Here is a 20,327-nt window from a genome sequence, read left to right as displayed (position 1 = left end):
TCCAAGCTAGTGATCGCATGCCGAACCTAAATCGAAGAACTAAGCATTGTTAACACTATCTACTTTGTCTTCTAGATGCCCGAATATTCAAATATTACTGGAAATGAATGGGCTGACAAGTTCAGCGAATTAACTTCGTTGGTTCTTAGCCCACCATGCCAATTTCGACAGATTGGATAAGAGAAAAAATACGGTCCTGAGTTTCGTCCGAGCATCGCAATGATTTGAGGAATCTACAAACGTGGCACCAAACAAAGGCATTTCTAGAACAACCGTGCCCAGTGATTTCGAAAAATCTCTTGCATTTTTTGAAACTGACCAGGGCTTTAACCGGCCACCACAAGCTCAATTATCACATGGTAACTATTCAGCGCGCTGAGTCGTTTTCGTGTGATCTTTGTAAACACAATTGCGGAACCTCATATCATCTGATATTCAATAGAACAATAACGCAATTGAGATTTCCAGTCTTGGGTTGTTCTTACATAGACGAAACTGTGTTTGAACGACTGATATTTAGTAGCATACTAAAGTAATGAATCCAGTGCAGTAAAGAGCTTTAGGGTTTCTCGAAGGTGATTTGAACTACTTTCCCGCCTTATTAATGCTACTTTCTCCCACCTTCTCCTTCCCATCCGCTCAGGAATATCATCAGAAGACTCGGCAATACACAACTCTCCGACTACATGAGGGGAGCGGTGCAATTTGAGCCAATATATTCTGATTCGTGATTCTTAAAGCACTCCTGAGCACCGTCTAGGGGCACTTTCTGGCGTTTACAAGGAAGTTTAGGAGGGAAAATGTTTTATTTTCCTAAGCGCACTAGTAGGCGCTCCAGTAGATAGTTCTTGAGCGTTATCAATATCGCCTTCGTTGGGGGGCAACAGAGCAAAATAGTTCGATAAGATGATGGCATAACTTTTTTTGAACATTTCGGCGAAATAACTTGCGGAACGTCCCGCAAGACGTTTGTACGCAGGACATGTCGAGATACTATGTAGGCTCTTTGTACAGCAAGGTCACTTTTTAGCTTTCTTACTGAACGAATCAAAATTTTAATCTCGTGATTCTCGTCGTACTTTCTACAGCGAGCCTTACAATGTCTTACAATGGGTGGCTGTGTGGACCATTTATTTGCAATCAATACTGAATGCAAACGATTTCAATCGAGTATTTTGGCATTGTACTTGCAGTGGCCAATCCTTGTTCCGTTGCGTTGCGTAAACACGGTATAGTTCGTAGATTGCAGACTGATGATTCTCATTTCCAGCCAGACTACTTGAGGAGCATTGTTTGGGAATAACAATTGATTCAGTCCAAGCGAGAATTTTGCCTGAGAACCACCATTGCTGGCCACGACCATCTTTACCGTAGATTGGAACTTAACGGAAGGCCCCGACTCAGTGACACTCCCATAAGTACCACGGATTGGGTAGTGGGTGGGTTGTTAGTCAGGATTCGCCTCAAGCAAGCGATGCGACTGAGAATTCATTTTCGTGCATAAGAAGTTTGAATAGTTTATTGACTAGGATACGTAAATGTTCGCGATGCGAAGATGTTTAACCTCTGGATAACCGTTTATCGAGAGTTTGTTTCATCGAAAACAACTTGAACTCCGGACAGCCGGCTGTCGGGAGTGTTGTCGACAATATAAAATGGACCATAAATTATTGATTTAATTTAATTGATTTATTGGCCTAAAAGTGAGCCAACGAATATGACAATAAAACGTATGCTCTTCGTGCTGGTATGACTGCTGCGAATTGGTAGCTGGCTTCTGATTCTTCTCGAGAAACTATCAATTCTCATTTTTTCACTCAGACAATACCATACGTATTCCTCACGCACATTAAATGCCCAGTGGATTAGTTCCCTATTTGGTCAAATAAACACTAAACGAACAAATTAGTTTGCTCAGTCCAAAGAGATGTCAGCTAGATTGGTACCAACCGGCGGATTCGTGTTCCCTTGCAATGCCATCAAATCAAAGAACATTTAAAATTACATACGACACACTATGTGCAATTCTGAATATAATAATATAATTATTTGCAATAAAATAAGATAGAAAAATTAGTTGAATTACCAAGGTAGTTCATTTTCAAAGATAGCACTGTTGATGAATCACCTTACAAAATAGGTGATAAGGGACGCGGACGAAAATAGCAGAGCACCGCCAATAGTTGCAGTGGCCGATCCTTGTACGCCAAAACTATTATCGGGGACCACACCATCAATTTCCAGAAAATAGCCATAATACTCCTTCGTATACTGCTCACCGCAAGCGTTATCTTTTGCTTGCGTAGAACTTGCGGACTCGAACCTGAGTTTGTTTTAAACTGTTCTTGGATATTTCGGTCACAGCCGAGAAGCGTTCCGTCAGGACTTTAAAATTCTTCGATTGATTCAATGATTTAATTTTGGGCCCAAAGAAGACCACAAATACATTGTTCGAGAACACAAACTGAATCAGGGATTACCAGCGCTGACGGAAAAGATAGCAACCAAAATGATCATAAACGTCGGAAAAAGAAGATCTAAATTAACTATTCAATACGGCGCTGAAAGCGTCTTTTGTCACACCACACAGAACCACTGGCCGCTTCTAGAGCTACGAAACGAATGAGGTCTTCCTGATCGAGAACCACGGAGCAGTACATATAATCCGGCATGTAATGAAAAACCACTAAACTTTCAAAATTTGATACCTTCCTCACTAATGGGACTGGTTGTTGATTTGGGGGTGCTAGATGCTGTTTTTGTAGTTGTCATTATTGCCCGAGCAGCGGCCCCAAATATGACAACGGTGTGTGGTTCAGGTAATGGTATGGAAGACTGTTTTGGATTAGTTCTTCATAGAAGAGTATGTAGGAATAGTTCTTACGACCCGCCTACTCGTCAAACCGTGTAGGCGCACCTCTATTTTATCGCCTTTATATGTGGGAATCTTTATTCCAACGCAGTCACTTACAATCATGCAGGTTGTTCTGAAAAACGGAACTTTCCACTTGGACTAACCTGTCGAATGATGTCACTGAATGGCGCTAGTGGTGAAACTGATCATAGGCGAGTTCCGTAGGGGCAAGCCTCATTTTCACATTTAGGAAAAAAAATCACCTCACAAAGACTCGGCCGTACAGCACAGAATTTGAAGTAAACGACCGCGGTGTTAGGTCGAATCAGGGCTTTTTCGTCAAATTCAGTTATGACGGGAAGAATAAGGACAATGTTTCTTTTGTTCTTGAGACAACCTGCGCCAGATCGAGACGCCGCTAGTTGTCGTGCACCGTAGAGACTGTATCGACCGATGTCATCCGCGACGCATCCGTACGGACTGTGTGCTAACTGTGGACTTCATGAACTTGAAAAATAGACATTTCCCTATTATAAAAATGAGGCCTTCGTTGAAGGAAGAGATGTGTACATATAACGTTCACACAATTCAGTTCCACCATATACAAAATGTGGTACTGATAAGATTCAACAATACCATCGTAAAAACTTAATGCACCAATTTGGAGAAGTTCTCTTCATCAAAGAGGATAAAGGGGGGATTTTTCAAGAGTTTTTCTACGGCATACGAATGCGTTTAAAATATTCTATTTCTTCATGAATCCGCCAATGCTCATTATGGACCCCACACTGTTCAGATTCTGAGTGCTTTGAAACTGATACAACATCTTTGTGTAAACTTCGAATTTAATTCTAATAAAATAAATGCAAATCTTCCGCAGGTCGCCGAGACGTCGGTGATGATGAGTACACCCCTCGAGGTAGCGGAGGTGGCGGTGGTGGTGGTGGAAGCGGTCTCGATCGTGGCAGTGACCAACGCAACAATTATTCGGACGGTCGTGGTAACCGTCGGGGATACAGTGAGAAGCGAGGCACTAGCAGTGGGGGTGGCAAGCGACCCGATAGGAACAAACCTCAAAGTCAGCAGGGTCCATCAACGTCATCCGGTCAGGGTGGGGGTGTACAACAACAGCAGCACTACCAACCCCAGCAACCGCAGCAACAGATAGTACGGGATGACCCCTGGGCAGAAGTGATCGTGGAGAGCAATCGGGAAACCAATCGCGAGCTGAACAGTGTTGACCGGGGTAAGCGTTTATTTAGTTTAGGGTTGATCAGATTAACAGAGTGATTTAATTAATCCAATTACAGATAGCCACTCATCAAATGAAGGAACCCACAATAGAAGCCGCCGAAGATCGAAAAATCGAGGTCACTCTAACAAATGTAAGTGCAGTTGTTCTCCTTCCAAAACGAATGAAATGCTTATTTGTTATTTCTAGCCAACGGAAACGTCCAGTCGATGAGTGTGAAATCGGGTAATGCTAACGCCAACAGTTCATCGCAACAGCAGCAGCAGCAACAGCAGCCAGGATCCGCAGATCTTCATGACAACAGTAGCAACAGCAACACGAATGCCAACAGTAGCATCAAACAGCAGTCGAATCATCAGCACAGTACGGCCAATGCGAACAATGCTAGCAATGCCAGCAACAGTAACAACAACAACAACAGCACATCGCAGCTGCAGCAGCATCATCAGCAGGCACCACCGCCCAAGGGTCAAAGGGAACGGGATAATGGTCCAAGAAACCGTGGTGGTCGAGGTGGTGGTGGTGGTGGTGGTAAGCATAAGCAAAATCAGCATCAGAGTATCCAGAACCAGGCAGCTGCTGGCGGCGCCCTGAACAGTAACAGTACTAATGCTGATCACCATCATCACCACCAGCAGCCGCAGCAGCACAATCCGGTTACCGGTGGTCCGGGCAAGGAAACGCTCGTCAATGGCTCCTCATAGAACCTGTTGGCCAAGACCCATCTGCTGCTGGTGGGAGCGTGAACTAAAACATATATAAACACAAACACACACCTACTATTACTACTACTAATAATAATAAACACACACCCACATATGAAACGAGAAGTTTAAACTTACACTGCATAGAGGAAAACTTACTCGACTCGACTACCAATTACGAATATTTTCGCGTGTATTCAAAACAAAAAAAAAACAAATGCAATTCGAAAACAAAAACAAAAAAAAATGGGTGAAACAAACTAGAGACACAGAACGAGTGAAACGAATGGTGGTAGCTATTTTGTGCTCAAAATTAGTGCGGGAACTAACCTTCGTGTTGTTGTAGTCAGTGATGTAAGTCAGTCGAGCAATAGTGAATTAGGCACCCATTGCTGGGTAAGCATTGATAGAAAATGGGAATCAAAGCACCCTCGTATGTGCATCTTTCGAAAGTTAGCGAGAAAGAGAGAGAGAGAAAGAGACAAAGAGAAGTACAGCTGGAAACACGAAAAGCTAAAAGATAACGAACACGTTTGTTGAACTATAGAATGCAGTATTTTGTAATAAGAATCTTTGTCCGCAAATTTTTGTTCGGATTTTTTCCTTTCTCACTTCTCCGGTGGATCTTTCTCTGCTGTCCATTACATTGAATGTGTTCCTTATAATTATCTAGAGACAAACTTGTTTATCAATGGAGAATTCGGTAACTGCTAAGAGCTGGTGTCTCCGTCCGCTAATTATCTTTTAGGGGAGGCTCTTTCGTTGTAAATTAGAATGATATTAAACTGTGGTTTCGATTCCTTTGTGAAGTAAATGTTACTTGTGAAACGATAGTTGTTATGATTTTTGCTTATTTCATATGGGTTGTAAAATTTTAAAATAAGAGAACCGATGCCGTTGCTTTTGTTGGAATGAGTCACAGTACTCTTGGGCTGAACTGTAGCACAACTGTTTTTCAAAAATTATTTGACAGATAAGATTGCATTGATTGTTGTTCAACACTGCCAGGTTAGATCAAAATCGGTACGAAGACAAAGCTGTCTATCTAACGGAGTATGGAAAAAAAAACTAACACAAATAAGCTGTTGGTGAAACACGAGTCGCGAGGGTAACACAGGAACGAGTTGTTAATTGATTAGTTAGCAACCTATCCCGATCTTCCTTCATGGAAAGAAATTTAACACCTTCAACTGCTAAGGATGTCAATTGACTAATCTATGTGGAGTTGTGTTAGTGCGAGATTGAGGTTAAATCGGGTAGTTTTTTTGCCAAATGAGGTTAAATCAGATGGCGAATTGAAAACATAGCTTTATATGTATGTTGTCTATACACATTGCAACTGTGTTGGTGTCCTAGACGTCAAATAAGTCAATAGGCATTAGCATGGTAACGCTAACGGTAACGTCGTTTGACGTGGGGTCGTGATCGCAGCAACATTTGACGATGGAGAGGTTTTTTTCTACGAGTCAAAAACTGCCAGCGATTTCTGTCGCTTTGCGCGAGTTCGATCGCAGCAACCTATGATAACGGAGATATTTTTCACTCCCGTCAATCACCACCAGAAACAAGTGAAGCAAGTGTTAAAAGTGAGCAAAATTGTTGTGTCTTCTGAAGAAATCGGTAAATATACACTAAAAATGATTCCGACGAACAGAAAATGTTTGCAAACTGGTTCGGCGCGTAGTTCGCAGCAGAGAGGCAGTTTGGAGCGAACTGCAATGCGCAACTTTCCTTACAGATCAGTGTAAAGCGGAACATGATTCCATGGGGAAATGTTCTATAAGCGCAACGCGCTTGGCATTCAGCCACCGTGAAAAGCTTGCTCACGCCAGTAAGGTGAGGTTTATTTGAAACCGATTTGGTTTAGAGTCATGCAATCGATTGAGCACTTACATGAGTTCTATTGAATGCAGACCGAACGGGAACTCAGGACGTTACGCCTAGAATGTTGAATCTGTTTTTCGAGGATGGCAAGAATTTCATCTCCGTTGATCTGTCGTATTACAAAGTAAATCATGAAAAAGATCATTATAATTTTAACTATGCGGTTTAAAAAATCTGAAAAAGTGACTTACGAAAAAGATCCAGTAAACTAAAAGAATGATTTTAAGGAACCCAACCACATATTGGCGAAGGATGCGGAAAAGCTGCCCGAGTCGCAGAAACTGCTGTAGTTGTTTATATTGCGCTGTTGTATGTGCTTCCGTGAAGTTTTGTATGTGCGTCCGTTCACAATTGTAACCTATTGACGTGTCTTTTAGGGAAATCATTATTTACGGCTCAAAAGCGCGGCCAATGCTGTGACACTGGTGGGAAATGCTCTAACTCTCTCCTTCAACTGTTCTATGTTAGACTTCCATCACTGGGACAGCAATATTTTGCCCTGCATACATCAAAGCTCCGTCAGGTAACATAAGAAGCACTATACTGCCGTTCTACGCATACTTGTCCCATGTATATAGGGAATCCCATAGAACAAGAGACAATTAAGCGTATAACGGCAGTATATGTCCTACCAAAGCTTCCAATGGTATTGCTCGCCTCTCAAATAATGACAACTTCCAGTCGGACGGATTATCAGACGATCATCTTTGGAATGATGTGGAGGAATTTTCTCTCGATGTAGACTTGAATGGTAAACTGAAGATTTACTACCAGAACTTCCGAGGATAAGCACAAAACTCGATGAAGTTTTCCTAGCAAGCTCTTCTTCCCATTACGACAGTTGTTCTCACCGATACCTATTTAGATAAAATTTATTCATTAATATAACTTCTGAAGTTTCATAGGTTAAAAAGATTTTCATCTCAGGAATCGAATCAATAAAAGTTTCAAGCCAGAGGAGACACCTTAGCGTAGCATGTTAGGAAGCACTTAAAATGCCACTGGCAATTTGGACAGTTTCTTGTGGAATTAAAAAAGAGTACCAGTTACATTGGTTTTATATAGATGCATACGGAATTTTACAAACAAATAAGTAACAACAAAAAATATAAGCACCTTCCAGCTCTATCACATACAAACGTTGACATTGAAACGAACGTCGTTAAGGTCAGGATCAGTCTTCTCGCTGTTGAAGTTAACTATTAATACACTGAGGCATGTTATCAGAAAAAAAAACAAAAACAGGATTAAGAGACAAGATTTAGTCAAGTAAGGAATGGACGTTTGAACATGAACCATGTGAGCCAATTGACGTTCCTTCCCTTGTGTTTCTTAACAAGTTGTACTAGCTAGATGAAGCAGCGACTTAAAAAAAAGTATGGCTTACTAAACTATCCCCTATCGGTTTTCTTCTTTGTTTGTTTTCCACGATCTAACTGTTTTTTTGTTCGTGACTGTTAGGAGGAACGAAAAATACGTTTGAATTTAGAGGCATAAACAATGGCAAAAAAACAACGCCAAACTAATCCTTCCTCACCCCACCCGCTTCGCGAGAGAAAAAAAAAAACAAATCAGGCCCAGTCCCAAGCATTATTATAATTTTGTCCTAGTTGTACGCTATTTAGTTAGTCCTGTCACTGATATTTTTATTTATTATAATATAGTCCAACTATTTCTGTGAGAACAAAGTACTTTAGTTTATCCGGGTGTCTATTTTTTGTCGATTTTTTCTCAGCAGAGAACTGAAAAAGAAAGTTCTCTCGGTCTCTCAACCTTCCGGAAGTCATTTAGGCAACCGTCTGATGCCGTTGGATGATTTCGGAACAATTTCATGACACGATGAACTCTGTACACTACGTGACTCCCGGAAGATTGGGAGATGAATCTTGTGGGATTGTGGAACAAATGAATTAAGTCATCATCGATTATCCATGACTGCAAACCACTGAATTACGCATTCGTCGGAAAAAAGGATGAGAGGGTGTCGATGGTTTATAATTTCGCCAACATTTATTCGGTCTTGGGTTCATTTCACGCTAGTGCGTTGTACCACTCTTTTCTTCAGCTTCCGTTTCACTCGATATTTTTTCACAGTAATAAACTAACGGGGTTCCAAGATATTTATATTGCAGGCGGAGAAAAGAAGAATAATTGTGTACGTCAGACTTCGTCACTCTGTAAGTTGGCAGAACTGCTGGATTATCCTAAAATTACTGTGCTTCGGGTGATTAAAAAGCACAAGTAAACTCTCATAACTGTTAGCAAAGGGCAATGGGACCGTTTATTGTCAACTGAGTTTCATTGTCATTCGGAACACCCAAACTAATCCAAACATACTGTGCGGGCGAGTCAATCTCTGAGAAGGCTACAAATGTTACCCGTCAACCGAAGCCTTGAACAATAACCATTGCTTCGTAACCAATGTCCGTAAACGGTACGACTAGGTACTGATACACTAAAAAGATGTGTCTTGATTCACGATGAAACCATTGCGAAAGCCGAAACTATAAAATGCACCTGATCGAGGCAGATTGAATTTTGTTTCCGCAAATAAGATTGCGAAAAAATTATGATTTGGCAAGAGATCTGTTTCTGTGGAAAGAAAACCAGTGTTTTTCTGAAGGACAAGAATTCGAAAGTATATACAAGAAAGCACCTAGACACAAAAAATTTCCCCCTTAATAAGTCCCATGATGGTCCAGTTACGTTTTAGTCGTTCTAACCAGCTGCCATTACACCATGGACAATGATGAACACAACAATGGAGTCCAGTTCAGCCCAACAGAGCTAAATCCACCAAATTTTCACAAATTCCGTTCCAAAGTGTTGGGCTATAATTAAGCAGAAACAGAAGATGATGGAAGCCGTCATCAGCGAGATTGGTCGGATGAAGAATTGCGAGTAGCGGCATCTAAGGGAAAAGTGAGAATTTCTTCGAAATAACGTTGAGTGATTGGTTTCAGTTATTTTTGTGAAATAAAATGTATTTGCCTTTGTTTCATCCCTTGACAGATTCTTGATAAAAGACACGCATTTGAAAGTGCCTTTTCTTCTAAATTATCTAGCCTTTTTTTGTTTCGATTGGTGAGGAATAATCCTTTATCTTATATTATCTTTTTCGGATTTTTTTTCCAATCCTATGTAGGTGTTCGAGAATAGAATCTATGTGAGCTGCGTACAAGGCAACCGATTTACCAACTACGCCATACCTGTTCCCATGCCGGTGCCGGTGGATGACGAAGAACTACCGCTGGACGACGAAAGTTAATTTCCGCTCTCGAAGACCCACATTCCAAGAAATGACAGCTACTAGTCGGCAACCACCCCCTGAAGTAAAATATAAGTTTAAGCATAAATTTGCAATTAAAAGTTATGCTGTACATCGCCATATCGGACAGAGGGATTTCAAAGCCGTGGTTCGAGCCGAGCGGTTTGGCCATCAATCAACAAGTGTACCAGGAGGAGTGTCTTGAGAAAATTCTTCTACTCTTCTTAAAGGAGCATCTTGCGGATGGAAGGTACGTCTTCTGGTCGGACAAGGCGTCTTCCCATTACGCCAAGAAGACGCTGGACTATCTTGAGCAAAGAAAAATATCGTACGTGCCGAAAAAAAGACACCCGAACAACTTGCCCCAGAGCCGTTCCATTGAGGATTTTTTCGGCTCCCTTAGTGCATTAGTATGCAAAAATAATTGGCGGGCCAAGGATACGAAGCAGTTGACCACCGAGATCCGGAATGGTATCCGATAGATGGACGTGAGTTGCGTCGTACCGCTGACCAGGACCCCTTCTCCAATATTCATTGACGTTTTTTTTGAAAAATAAACATTAGGTTTTTAATAAAAAAAAACCTATTTTAATCCACCTAGCGGTGCAATTGTGCCTTTCTCAATCATGAATCACGAGAATGTGTGCGTTGTTTATATTCATTAAAAACTTTTAAATGCATATATTACATTTTATTATTATACATCACATGACAACTCTATACCGGAAAATAAATCATTATTCGAGTTCTACAATTTTGAAAAAGAAAAAGCATCCACGGTAATATTGAACTGAAAAAAGGTGCGAAATCGGCAAAGTCCCAAAAAGTCGATTTCCATAAAAAAAATTTTTCGAGATAACATAAAATCTCGACGTTTCATGCATTTTAAAGATATTTGGCATCAAAAATACGAATTCGATTTCTGAAATTTCATGGGGTCCCCCCTTTGAAAAAAAAAATTGAGTTCCGGCTTATATGGGAATTTCATATGTGACCGGACGATTTAGTCTATATTTCCGGACCCATATAAGCGATCCGTACGAAATTTTATAGACATCTGTGGGGATATTATAGCTATCATTTGGGACTAAGTTTGTGAAAATCGGCCCAATTATTTCAGGGAAACTGATGTGAGTTCGTAAATTTTGAAAGATGGCCGCTTTTCCCGGGCACTTCCGGAACCGTCTATGGTGGTCAATGTAGTCAACGAATGTTTGGTTGGCCGTCGGTGACCTAGAACAGCAAATTTAAGTTGTTTGAGAGACATTTTAGCGAAATTTTTACCTTTTTTGCTTTCATCGGAGTATCGGTTTGAATCACAATTTGCTATGTGATCGCACGCCACAACCTGTAACTCCGGAACCAGGAAGTCGGATCGGGATGAAATTAAATAGCCATTTACGGGGACGCAATACCTTTCATTTGAGGCCAAGTGTAGTCGAATCGGTCTAGCCATCTCCGAGAAACCGATGTGACTGTTACTCTGAATTTGGATACTTCCGCCGGGGCTTCCGGAACCGATTATGGTGGCCAATGTGGCCAAATAGACTTTGAATGGATGTTAGTGACCTAATACTACAAATCGAAGCAGTTGTGGTCAAATTTTGGAATCGAAGCAGTTGTGGTCAAATATTTTTTTTTTCACCTTTATACATTCATTGCAGAATTTATTAAAATCGACATTTTCTGCGTGTTCGTACTCATCACCCTGTAATTCCGGAACCGGAAGTCGGATCCATTAGAAATTCAATAGCAGCCTATGGGAACGTTGCACCTTTCATTTGAGACTAAGTTTGTCAAAATCGGTTCAGCCATCTCTGAGAAAAATGAGTGACATTTTTGGTCACATACACACACATACGCACATACACACACACATACATACATACACACACAGACATTTGCCGAACTCGACGAACTGAATCGAATGGTATATGTCACTCGGCCCTCCGGGCCTCCGTTAAAAAGTCGGTTTTCAGAGCAATTGCAATACCTTTCTATTGAGAAAGGCAAAAATACTGAATTCGATGATTTTTTTTTGGTTTTTAACGACATTACTGAATAATTCTCATTTTTTATTCAACACCCGTTATAAGAGTCTATTACATTGTGTTAATGGGGGTTTCCGATCCACGCATCAAAAAAGTTTCTACAGGCCATTGTTCGAAGCGGCGTCTTAGCCGCCATGGGACTCACGGCTCGAGGCGAACGTTTCAGGTAGAAACCTTTTCATGACATCCACGTTCCCAGAGGGCTTCGTGTTGCGTTGTACATGTGTACAAGTCACGGGAACGTATTTCACGGCTTGATCTATAGAGAGCGCCACTACTGCTGCGACTCAACTGCGTCTGTTTGTAGCGTATCTGAATAGCTAGTATTCCGGTGCTTTCCATACAAGCCCGTAATTTGTTGAAACGCAGTAGTTGACCCTTATCGAAGGCATTCAAGGGGAATCAGTTCACCACCGAAACCGACACCGAATATGTGAGCAAGTTCGCGATGAAGTTGAAAACTGCGAGTTACGAGGACATTGAACTGTACTAGGGCACCAGATATGTGATTTGCAACTTTGCAAGTCTGCCGCGGAGACGTGACAATCAACCGTGTATTTAGAGCGGAATTAATCTTCAAACTCGTGGTGAAGTACTAGTGCAATACGCGGTATGTGGATTCGATAGTGGGCAGTTCGTATAAAGTACAGCGCCGTTTCATGTTCGCGATGCGCATGCTGGCGGTCAGGCTACAAAGCTTGAAGTCTTTTCGCGGATTGATGGACATACCATGCACTTTTAGTAAAAACATCTACTAGAGTTTTCTCACTATGCTTCAAACTGCCGCAAAATCAGTTTTTGAAGCTATTCAGAAGAAGGCTGTGGATGAGGAAATGAGGTTGAATGCTGAAACTGGTATTGAAGTAACGCACTTGAACGTTTCTGGAGACGGTTCTTGGAAGAATCCAGGGATTTTTGGGAACTCATCACTGATTGGGAAGTAGCCGCAGGACTTCGTTGTCAAATCTTCATTCTGTCAATCTTGCGCTGACTGGGCGTCGAAGAAAGGGACGACAGAATACAATGAATGGCGGGACTCTCATGGCGAAAGCTGCGCTGCCAATCATCATGACAGTGCAGGGAAAATGGAGGTGGACGCTACGAAAGAAATGTTCGCGCATTCCGAGCAATTTCTGGGCGATGATGGCGACTTGAAAATCTTCAGATTTTTTGGACTTGGACCTATACGAAGACGTCACTCTGCTAAGAAAGGAATGCTTAGGTCATGTGCAAAAGAAGATGGGGCAGTCGGCTGCGAGCGGCGAAGAAAGGAACCAAGGGACTCGGAGGAAAAGGCGCGGGTAAGCTGACGGACAAGCTGATAGCGGATTCAACGACATGCTATAGACTGATGATCAGAAGGCACCCCGGCTCTGTATTGAACATGAAGGATGTGCTACATGAGCAACTTTTCCACAACTTATTTTTTCAACTGATAAGGTTCCGCTGCATATGACGTGTTCAGAAGGTGTTAACAACTGGTGCAAGTGGCGTGCGACGGAGTCAAAAGACGAGCTGGCTTCATTCAAACACGACCATTCTTTTCAAAAGAACGTTCAAGATGCCATCAAACCCGTGTACGAGGCTGATTCCGCAGATGATTTGCTACTGGAAGAAAATACTCAGAATTGCAATGAAAGCTTCAATGACAGCCGTGGCTGAAGAATATGAATGCACTGAGAGTTGCCGTTGGATCCGAAACAGCCTCTGAAAATCGACGTCTGCAAGCTGCCGAACGGAGGGTGTCCGGCTACACGAAGGTGGCTTTGTCCGGAGAAGAAGCCATTTCTGTCCAGAAGCAATTATAGTTGAAGGAAGGACTGTTATACGGACGGACCTGGCATCTCGATCTTAAAATTTGAGACCACAGCATTATAATAAATTTGATTTTTTTATCCATTCGTAAGTCATTACTTCAATAAACATTAGACCTTAGACAGAACGTCACCGTGGGTGCCATTTTGTCTTGAAATTTGCGATTCGACTTCGTCTCATCAGAATCCGACACTAACTTAGTTAACGGACTAAGCTAGCGCCGGATTGACGCTAGCTTTAAAAAAACGGAGACACAATTTGTGTTTCTGAGCAAACCCCTACTCCTACGTGATCTCCTACGTTAACTAAGTTAGTGTCGGATTCTGATGAGGCGAAGTCGAAACGTGAATTCCATAATTAATTTAGTGAAAGGTTTTGTGCTCTTCACGCGCAAAGACGGGTTTAAACAATTTTCTGCTTAATTGAGAAAAAATTGTTTATACCAAATTGTTCTCCACTAAGGAAAAATCTAGCATAGTGGTGTCTTGATTTTTTTTTAATCAAGAGGAAAATATAAGCTCTTTGAATCCTAAAACTATTTCCTTCTACGTTTTTTCATTGGCCCACAAAATATCCAAACTTTCCATACTTTTTGATCATTTGAATGTGAATCTCCCCTTAAAACTTTAATAAACAGAAAAAAACTTTTTCTTAACGATTTTTGTTTACCAGGCTAAGATTGTTAAACACAAATAAAATAGTAAGAAAGTCGAAAAAAAACTCATCCCTTTATGTTCCACTATTTTTAATACTATTCCGTGAATTAATTATTTTTCAAATTAATAGTTTTGTATTAAATGTTCAATTTATAATGTATATTAACGTATTACGGTAGAAAACAAACTACTAAGACAGGAGCTATCAGCAAAATTCTGTGTTTTTTTTTTTCCTACTCCCGTCACCGTTCAGGTCGGTCATTTTGCCCTATTCTCCCCTACATATTTTACATTTTCTCCAATTAACTATATTGCTCTTTATAAACTAAGCTTAAATCAGTTAAATAGTGCAAATGAGTGGAATATGTGATCACTTAACCTCCTGCTGCAATGCTACATGCTTTAAATGATCATAATTGAAAAATGTTTAATCTCATTATTATCCATTTTTTATCCGAAATTTTCAAATATCTGAAAAATAAAATCCGTAAATGTTAAGATCAGAAAATTGATTGTCAAATTGATAAATTAATAAAAAAGAAGGTGTTAGATAAGGAAGCAAACGAATAAGAAAACTATGCAAAAAAACTAGACAACTTAGAGTCAGAGAACTGTGGAGAATAAAGCCGACGCTTTGATCCCGTTTTGACAGTTTGTTGAGATCCAAAATATCCTTCACTGATCTATTACTCTAAGTTTTTTTCCTGACCATTGTATCTCAAAACAATCAGAATCAATGATAAAATCACGTTTACCGCGATAAACAGTACATTAATAGCAACTGTTTTGTAAGCTTGCAAAATTTAAGAAAAAAAACATCAAATCGCTGAAAATCTAAATAACGTGAGTGTCTCTCCTCGATTGGAGAATAAAGTACATTATCATACTTCACTATCGAACAATGTCAAATACCAACCAAGAACGCAAACAGAACGGACACAAAACAAAACCAAACAAGTCAACGCAACATACTAATATTGAGTGTTCGTTTATTTTGAATTTTGAGAATAACTGTAATTGAAAACAACAGTAAAAGTAGCCGAACAAAAAAAACAATGGGAAACACTAGCAGTAACAAATTGAAAAACCCGAACAGAGAAGGTAAAAAAAGTTACAAAAAAAATGAAGCAACACATTTTTAAATGTAAAATTGTAGTTATGTAATAGTAATGAGAAAATAAAAACAAGTTAAACAATATAGCAAGGACAAACTGTAATGCCACGCGCGCTGATGTAATAAACAGAAAAACCTCTCTTTTGATACGAGCATAGCAAAATGGAACCACACACACAAACGTCGACACACATACACTCTCACACACATACACGTGACACCTATATCCCCTCTATAAATAGCGTCGGACGAGATGTGTGGCTCCACCCTCTCGCTATAAAAACAAACAAACACACACACAAACGCATGCGCTCTTCTCGATTAAGGAATTTTGCGACTCAATGTTAAGTAGCACTGCTGAAAGGCGAACTAGTGAAACAGAGAAACAAAAAAAAAGGGAAATAAAAACAAACAAAACCACGGAGGAGGAGAGTCAAATAAATAAAAAAATATTGCCTTCAAATTATTGTAATGGGTGTTGTGGCACATTCCAAGGAAAGAAAGTAGAGTCCGTTTCGGGAGGTGGCGGGGGGTTAGTCATGGATGTCAACTATCAACCTCAACCTTTCTCGTTGAAAAAAAAAAACAATATGCAAAAGAAACAAAAATTAGTACTAGTTCAGTGCACGCAGTTTTTCACTGCACGTCGAGATTATTTTAATCGATAGATTAAAATTATTTCGACGCGCATTTCATGAATTTGTTTCTTCGCTGGTGGTGTTGGCTGTTCGTTTGGAGGTAGAGGTCAATTGCCATCCGAATCCCACCATTGTCCAGGTATCGGGTTATCCAATAGTCGGACGGAACCTCAAAAATGGCTCGGATTTGATGAATTCGTTGGTTTTGTTTGTGTTACTTTTGGATGTTCTATTCGGATTTGTGTCGTTTTCATAGCTATGGTTGTGAATCCATCTTCCTTGTTGGCCGCTTTTTGGTTGATGTAAATGGAGCGTAGGAAAATTTCCCTTTGTCTGGTTGTAACATATCAGGAATGTTGTACCGATATCGTTCAAAGGTAAGGTAGATACTGACAGTTTTATTTTGATTCACCCGAGAGATCGAAAAGTAGTAAAACACACATAATCAGGATCATTAGGATCGCTCGCAGCAAGCGCAGGAATCCAGACGACTAGATGGAACAGGAAGCGACAACAAACACAGACACTCACACACATACCTAGGTAAAATCTCAATGTAATAAAAACGTTTGGCATTTCGAGCGGGGGCTACGTCGATCTATGATTGAATTTTCCATCGAGGAACATGGTCCTGCCGTGTCTAACAATCCTATCAAATCCACCCGAAAAAAGGTGTGTTTATTGAGTTTTTTTGTCCGGGGTCATCAGCGCGTAGAAAATGAGGGTTGATTCTGGTAAAATGGGGACATATTTCATTTCGGAATGTGTTGGCTTGTTTTTAAGGTTAGAACCGACATGGCGTTGGGTTCAAAATAACGGAGGGTAACGGGCGTAGATTTATAAAATAAATCAACGAAATGAAAAAAAAAACGCTTTTGATCCTCTATCGAATACATTCAATTCACTATATTACTTCCTAAGCAAAAAATTGGCTTAAAGCCGTCGTTATCCATATGAAGGGAATAAAACCTAATTATAATTATATCTCATCAGCAAGCAGAAACTCTTCACTTACGGGACATCATAAGTTAGAAGCCGCTTAGTGTGTTCAGAAGTAGTGTTTCCAATTTTGCACTAGCGTCAGACCGGTGCATTGGTCAAGTGCCGTGGTTCTGATAAGACGTAGGATTCTTGAGTTCCACGATCAGAAATGCATGACTCAAGGATCCTTGATCCTTGGAACTCAAGGATCCTTTGGAACTCAAGGACCCTTGATCCTGGGAACTCAAGAATCCTTGATCCTGGGAAATCAAGGATCCTTTATCCTGGGAAATCAAGGATCCTTGATCCTGGGAACTCAAGGATCCTTGATCCTGGGAACTCAAGGATCCTTGATCATGGGAACTCATGGATCCTTGATCCTGGGAACTCAAGGATCCTTGATCCTGGGAACTCAAGGATCCTTGATTCTGAGAACTCAAGGATCCTTGGAACTCAAGGATCCTTGCTTCTGGGAACTCAAGGATCCTTGATCCTTGGAACTCAAGGATCCTTGATTCTTGGATCTCAAGGATCCTTGATCCTGGGAACTCAAGGATCCTTGATCCTTGGAACTCAAGGATCCTTGATCGTTGGAACTCAAGGATCCTTCATCCTTGGAACTCAAGGATCCATGATCCTGAGAACTCAAATATCTTTGATCCTGGGAACTCAAGGATCCTTGATCCTGGGAACTCAAGGATCCTTCATCCTGGGAACTCAAGGATCCTTGATCCTGGGAACTCAAGGATCCTTGATACTGGGAACTCAAGAATCCTTGATCCTTGGAACTCAAGGATCCTGGGAACTCAAGGATCCTTGGAGCTCAAGGATCCTTGGACCTCCAGGATCCTTGGAACGCAAGGATCTTTGATCCTGGGAACTCAAGGATCCTTGATCGTTGGAACTCAAGGATCCTTCATCCTTGGAATTCAAGGATCCTTGATCCTGGGAACTCAAGGATCCTTGATCCTTGGAACTCAAGGATCCTTCATCCCTAGAACTTAAGGATCCTTGATCTTGGGAACTCAAGGAACCTTGATCCTGGGAACTCAAGGATCCTGGGAACTCAAGGATCCTTGGAACACAAGGATCCTTGATCCCGGGAACTCAAGGATCCTTGATCCTGGGAACTCAAGGATCCTTGATCCTGGGAACTCAAGGATCCTTGATCCTGGGAACTCCAGGATCCTTGATCCTGGGAACTCCAGGATCCTTGATCCTGGGAACTCCAGTATCCTTGGAACTCAAGGATCCTTGGAGCTCAAGGATCCTTGGAACTCCAGGATCCTTGATCCTGGGAACTCAAGGATCCTTGATCCTGGGAACTCAAGGATACTTGATCCTGGGAACTCAAGGATCCTTGATCCTGGGAACTCAAGGATTCTTGATCCTGGGAACTCAAGAATCCTTGGAAGTCAAGGATCCTTGATCCTTGGAACTCAAGGATCCTGGGAACTCAAGGATCCTTGGAACTCCAGGATCCTTGGAATGCAAGGATCCTTGATACTTGGAACTCAAGGATCCTTGATCGTTGGAACTCAAGGATCCTTCATCCTTGGAACTCAAGGATCCTTGGTCCTGGGAACTCAAGGATCCTTGATTGTTGGAACTCAAGGATCCTTCATCCTTGGAACTCAAGGATCCTTGATCCTGGGAACTCAAATATCCTTGATCCTGGGAACTCAAGGATCCTTGGAACTCAAGGATCCTTCATCCTTAGAACTTAAGGATCCTTGATCTTGGGAACTCAAGAATCCTTGATCCTGGGAACTCAAGGATCCTTGATTCTGGGAACTTAAGGATCCTTGGAACTCAAGGATCCTTGATTCTGGGAACTCAAGGATCCTTGATCCTGGCAACTCAAGGATCCTTGATCCTTGGAACTCAAGGATCCTTGATCGTTGGAACTCAAGGATCCTTCATCCTTGGAACTCAAGGATCCTTGATCCTGGGAACTCAAGGATCCTTGATCCTTGGAACTCAAGGATCCTGGGAACTCAAGGATCCTTGGAGCTCAAGGATCCTTGGAACTCCAGGATCCTTGGAACGCAAGGATCTTTGATCCTGGGAACTCAAGGATCCTTGATCGTTGGAACTCAAGGATCCTTCATCCTTGGAATTCAAGGATCCTTGATCCTGGGAACTCAAGGATCCTTGGAACTCAAGGATCCTTCATCCCTAGAACTTAAGGATCCTTGATCTTGGGAACTCAAGGAACCTTGATCCTGGGAACTCAAGGATCCTTGATCCTGGGAACTCAAGGATTCTTGGAACACAAGGATCCTTGATCCCGGGAACTCAAGGATCCTTGATCCTGGGAACTCAAGGATCCTTGACCCTGGGAACTCAAGGATCCTTGATCCTGGGAACTCCAGGATCCTTGATCCTGGGAACTCCAGGATCCTTGATCCTGGGAACTCCAGGATCCTTGATCCTGGGAACTCCAGGATCCTTGGAACTCAAGGATCCTCGATCCTGCGAACTCAAGGATCCTTGATCCTGGGAACTCAAGGATCCTTGATCCTGGGAACTCAAGAATCCTTGGAAGTCAAGGATCCTTGATCCTTGGAACTTAAGGATCCTGGGAACTCAAGGATCCTTGGAACTCCAGGATCCTTGGAACTCAAGGATCCTTGATCGTTGGAACTCAAGGATCCTTCATCCTTGGAACTCAAGGATCCTTGATCCTGGGAACTCAAGGATCCTTCATCCTTGGAACTCAAGGATCCTTGATCCTGGGAACTCAAATATCCTTGATCCTGGGAACTCAAGGATCCTTGATTCTGGGAACTTAAGGATCCTTGGAACTCAAGGATCTTTGATTCTGGGAACTCAAGGATCCTTGATCCTGGCAACTCAAGGATCCTTGATCCTGGGAACTCAAGGATCCTTGATCCTTGGAACTCAAGGATCCTTGATTCTGGCAACTCAAGAATCCTTGATCCATGGAATCAAAGTGCAGTGGGATTCGATCGAATCACATTCGTTCGGACAAAAAACGATTCGTCGCAATGCACAATAGGGCTTGACATAGTGCACCATCGAGTCAGGATTACCCCAGTTAAGCTCAGCCGGAAATGAACCGGAATTCTGGCTGGTTCCAGCTCATA

General features: G+C 41.6%; 1 protein-coding gene across 6 annotated transcripts in view; it reads left to right on the top strand.

Annotated features, from left to right (window-relative positions):
- The window catches only part of LOC131691608 (fragile X messenger ribonucleoprotein 1 homolog), a 31,080-nt gene extending 15,379 nt beyond the window's left edge, over positions 1–15,701 (top strand). For all 6 annotated transcript variants that reach the window (XM_058978157.1, XM_058978149.1, XM_058978142.1 and 3 more), the window contains 3 exons: positions 3,735–4,100; positions 4,165–4,239; positions 4,296–15,701. In XM_058978157.1, coding sequence (XP_058834140.1) covers positions 3,735–4,100; positions 4,165–4,239; positions 4,296–4,810 — 956 coding nt within the window. In that variant the 3' untranslated portion in view covers positions 4,811–15,701. The remainder of the gene's footprint in view (positions 1–3,734; positions 4,101–4,164; positions 4,240–4,295) is intronic.
- The last annotated feature ends 4,626 nt before the right edge of the window (positions 15,702–20,327 follow it).

The sequence above is a fragment of the Topomyia yanbarensis genome, chromosome 1 (assembly GCF_030247195.1).
Source record: "Topomyia yanbarensis strain Yona2022 chromosome 1, ASM3024719v1, whole genome shotgun sequence".
NCBI lineage: Eukaryota > Metazoa > Arthropoda > Insecta > Diptera > Culicidae > Topomyia > Topomyia yanbarensis.
Note: the sequence above shows the minus strand (reverse complement) of the source record. Positions and strands in the feature narration are given on the sequence as shown.